Source organism: Penaeus vannamei, chromosome 35 (assembly GCF_042767895.1).
Source record: "Penaeus vannamei isolate JL-2024 chromosome 35, ASM4276789v1, whole genome shotgun sequence".
NCBI lineage: Eukaryota > Metazoa > Arthropoda > Malacostraca > Decapoda > Penaeidae > Penaeus > Penaeus vannamei.
Window position 1 is genome coordinate 19467560 of NC_091583.1, and position 5163 is coordinate 19472722.

The window sequence follows — 5163 nt, forward strand, 5'->3', positions numbered from 1 at the left end:
ATTATTGTTATTATCATTGTTATTTGTGACATTACTGTTATTATCACTGTTTTTATTTTGTTTTTGCGTACGTCATTATCAATATTCCCTTACGAGTTAGATCATCTTTATTGTTATTATATATCATTAAAAAAAGATCACATACATTATTCTGGAAATCATCATTCACATTAACATTGACGTCAGTATCGCCACAACAGTATCATGACAGCGTTATGTGTTCGCTTTTCTCTATAGTTCGATGTTTTATTTAACATTCAGGCAAATTGCGTTTATAGTAACGTTTATACATATATATTTTTTGTTTATACGATTATTTTTCCTGCTTTTTTGTGTTTTTTTTTATATCAATTGTCTCTTTATTTGCAGTGTGTTTCGAGTAATGTTTTTTTTTTTTTTTTTTTTGAGGAGGGGTTTATGTGATTTTGTCGATGTGATTTCTGTTTATCCTATTGGTGATTGTGTTATCAATTTCGACTTTTATTGTTTTATTCCAATGGATATTTAAACTTTTCATATTTTTACATTTAATCAACTGTATTGCGTCATTTGATGTAAAACAGGATGGTTAAATGATGGCATGTATGTATATGTGATATGAGTTTTCTGTTGATATCACTATTACATTTTGCAATTGTTAGGCGTTATATGTCACCAATTTCAATCTTTAACTGCGTCGTATTATGTGGGTATTATAGGAATTTTAATAATCTGTGGAATACACATATTTAACTACTTATACTGATGACTCTAATATTTGTATGTTTATCTCTGCTGATACAATATCATTTTCATTGTTATTATCATTATTTACATGTAGAATAGCAAGAGTGTGTTGGATTTTTTCTTTATATTTTCTACTTTCTATGAAATGGAGGATATAAAATAAAAACATAAGCTTTCTTCTTTTGTTTTTTTAGAGTCTATTCAACTGTCAGTTACTTACAACAAGAAAGAAAGGAAGAGTTACATTACGACACCATATTTTTGGAGCAAGAGTAAGTTACTCGAACGAGAAGAGATCTAAAGTTCAACCACAACAAGAGAAAAAACTGCTTTATAAAAAATTCGTGATATCGTTTAGGTATTCCACCAACCCTCAAGAATCAAGGTAATCTTTATAATCCGGTGGACTATAGGCAGTGTCGGCCAACCCCTTCCGCTCGTCTGCGTAGGCACTGTTGGAGTACTGTCCCTGGTAGAGCAGTCCTCCGCCCTCGTACCTGTTCTTCAAGATGGACCTGAGGGGCTCGGGTTGCCTCTGGGTGTCTCCGGGGATCACGTCGGAGATGGAGTCGCCCTGAGCGAGGGACCGCGCGTGGATCACGTCGGCGACGGACTCTCCGCGGTCCAGGGATCTTCTGTGGATCGCGTCCACCACGGCGTCGCTGTGGTCGAACGAGCGTCTGTGGAGCGCGTCCACCATGGCGTCCCCCCTGTCCAGGGACCGCTGCATCACGTCGGCGATGGCGTCGTTCTGCGCCAGGGACCGCGACTGCATCATCTCCACCACCGACTCGCCCCGGTCCATGGAGCGTCTGTGCATGGCGTCCACCATGGCGTCGCCGCGGTCCAGAGACCGTCTGTGGATCGCGTCCCTGATGACCTCGTTGGTGTCTAACGCCCTACCCTTCGTCACCTCCCTCATGGATTCGGACGAGCCCAGGGGCCTCCCCTTGATGACGTCCACGACGGACTCCGTGGGACCGAGCGCCCTGCCCCGCACCACGTCGATCACCGTTTCAGTCGGACTGAGGGACCGCCCCTGCAGCACGTCCATGATGGAGTCCGGCGTCGCGAGGGTCCTGCTCGACAGGCTGTCGATGAGAGGGTCGGCGGAAGAGAGCGACCGGCTCTGCCTGAGTTCCCTGTGGGCGTCTCTGTGCCCTAGGCTGCCCAGGCCCACGAGGGGCTCGTGCGCCAAGCCTCGGGTCTGCGGGACGCCCAGCTCGACGTCCAGATACGGCGACGAGCAAGTGGAAGAAGGCTCGCCGTAGTGGGACGTTCCTCTCGCGGTGTCCAGGCTGCCCAGGTACGTCGGGAGTCTGGCGGAGGACGAGGGCTGTCAGTCGCCGGATCGGAGTCGCTGCTCGAAAAGATCTTTTTACGTACTGCACATTAAGTTGTCATCAGAATAAAAAAGCAATGAAATATATATATTCAGTTCAAAATAGGGGGATCTACGAAATACTTTTACGTTACCAAAAGCTTTTGAAATGTGTAATGCATGTGTCTGTATGTGTCTCTGTGTGTGTGTGTGTGTTTCACAACAAAAACCGAAAACTTTAAAGATAAAAAGTTCTTATGCCCTTAGCGAGGCCCCGGTCACCTGGAGGAGGACCCAGCTCGGATGACGCCGTCCCGGGAGCCTTTGGAGCGGTAGAGATGCTCCTGAAGACTCCGGTGCTCCTGTAGGAACTTCTCCAGTCGCGCCGACCGGAACTGGTAGCGGTAAGGGTTGGATATGCTGAAGTCGCCAGCGCCCTCCAGGGAGTGGTAACCGCCCCTGGGTTGGGGGGTGGGGGAGGGAGGCTGGTGTTAGTGCGGGGGCGGAGTCAGCCGCGGAAAAGTTAGTCTGAGTCTATAAGAATATTTCTCCAAATACAGACACACACACATGTATAACACACACACACACTAATGTATATAACACACACACATGTATATAATACACACACACACATGTATATAATACACAATCACACATGTATATAAAACACACACACACATGTATATTATACACACACACACACACTAATGTATATAACACACACACATGTATATAATACACACACACACATGTATATAATACACAATCACACATGTATATAAAACACACACACACACACACATGTATATAATACACACACACACACACACACATGTATATAACACACACACACATGTATATAAGACACACACACATGTATATAATATACACATACATGTATATAATATACACATACATGTATATAATATACACACACACGTATATGATACACACACACACGTATATGATACACACACACACACACACACACACACACACACACACACACACACACACATATATATATATATATATATATATATATATATATATATATATATATATAGATATATAGATATATATATAAATATATATATATATATATATATATATATATATATATATATATATATATATATATATATATATATATATATATAAATACATACATACATGCTTTACCCACCCTTACCTATTCATAGCCATCCTCCTCCTGAGCCTGCGGGCGTCGTGATCGTGCATGATGGGCGTGTCCTCCGAGTCGGGCATGGGCGTGGTGGGCAGCGACGGGTGGCGGGTGGAGATGCGTCGCAGTCTCGGGTGAACGGAGGCGTGGGATGCCGGCTCGCCCATGGTCAGGTTGAGGTCGCTGTAGCACCTGGCGCGAGAGGAAGTCTGAGCAGCAAGTTGGAAAAAGGTGGCGCTTTGGGGTCCTAGTCTTGGGGTCTCGTTTGCGGGGGTTCGTTCTTTGTCTGATTTTGTTGTTGTTATGATTTATCTTTATTATTTTTCATTATTATTATTATTATTTTTTTTTTTTGAGAGAGAGAGGGAGGGAGGGAGAAAGGGAGAGAGAGAGAGGGAGAGAGGGAGAGAGGGTGAGAAGGAGAGAGGGTGAGAGGAAGGGAGAGAGGGAGAGATGGAGGGAGGGAGGGAGGGAGAGAGAGAGGGAGGAAGAGAGGGAGGAAGAGAGGGAGGAAGAGAGGAGAGGAGAGAGAGAGAGAGAGAGAAAGGAAAGCTAAATAGAAAGATTAGAACATCAAGATTGAGGTTACTTCCTTCTCTCCCTCACTTAATCTCTCTCTCTCTCTCTCTCTCTCTCTCTCTCTCTCTCTCTCTCTCTCTCTCTCTCTATCTATCTCTCTCTCTCTCTCTCTCTCCATTTCATTTCAATCCTTTTTTATTAGTTTCGTATCATTTAGTTTTTTTCTTATTTTTTCCTTCTTCTGTTTTACTATTTGTGATGTGTAAATCTACACGGTAAAATTACACAGAATTACATCATTACAAATTGTTTTACTATGAATACTCAAGACTAGTTTGTCCTAAATCAAGAAAGAATTATATGATAATTTCTTTTTAGTATGATTGGTAAATCAACTGATAACTATAGCAAAGATAATGAATAGATATACATTAGAAAGGATAATTAAAATATAAGGGAATACAAACCAGGAAAATTATAGCAAACTAAAGGTATATTTTACATGAAGATGAAAATTCCTAGCATTTTTTTTTTACAAGGTTGATTTTTACATGAAGCAACAATACTTATAACTATAATTTTACTTCTTATTAACATTTAGATTCCTTTTTCTTTTACTTTCAATTAATTTTTCCTGTTTTTTTCTGATAATCTTCAATTTCACTTTCTTACGAATATACCAATATTAATTGTAAATATGGCAGTACTTTAGAATTCTGTAAATATATAAGTAAACACTATATTCACTCAGAAAGCAAGATCATGAACTAGGCCTAACTAGGAAAAAAATCGGATATGCCTCAAATGAACAAACTGAACAGATTTCTTGCGGATTTTGACTAATTAGCAGCGTGAGAACCTACTTCTGAAAAATAATTAAATATATATACATGCAAGTCCCTTATTTTATAAGAACTGCAAACATATAATTTTCTTTTCTTCAACAAGTTGCATGAAATTTCACATTTTTTTTTAATTATTTTTTTTTTACATCAATGTAATACTAGGATGTGATATATATAGCACATACAGCAGTGGAAATAAATGGGGGAAAAACTGGTAAAGCTTTGCTAGTGCATGCAATTATGACCCTTTCTTTATCAAAACAAAAATGCAGGGGAATAACTTGTGGGGTTTTATTCAAATATGCGGTTTGGAAGACATTAATCAGAGAAATAATAATAAAAAATAATAAACAAAGAAAGGTAAATCATTTGTTTAATCTGTTTGCCTGTATGTATGGACTTTAATCTCTTAGATGTGTCAAAAACCAACAATTTTCCTACTAAACGATTTTCATATCTTTATCAAATGTTCCCACAATCCCTGTACATGTCCTTAACTTGACAGAAAAAAATAGAAAAAAAAACAAATATATAAAAAAACAGAAAAGCAGAGACAAAAATAA

General features: G+C 39.9%; 1 protein-coding gene across 2 annotated transcripts in view; it reads right to left on the minus strand.

Moving 5' to 3' along the window:
* Window positions 1-898: 898 nt before the first annotated feature.
* Window positions 899-5163, minus strand: part of LOC113825695 (uncharacterized) — an 11382-nt gene continuing 7117 nt past the window's right edge. The window contains exons 3-5 of one of the 2 annotated variants that reach the window (XM_070114075.1): window positions 3243-3428; window positions 2330-2467; window positions 899-2045 (exon numbers count right to left, since the gene is read on the minus strand). In XM_070114075.1, the coding sequence (XP_069970176.1) occupies window positions 1100-2045; window positions 2330-2467; window positions 3243-3428 (1270 nt within the window). In that variant the 3' untranslated portion in view covers window positions 899-1099. Of the gene's footprint in view, window positions 2046-2329; window positions 2507-3242; window positions 3429-5163 lie in introns of both variants that reach the window. The other variant, XM_070114074.1, reaches the window with a different exon arrangement.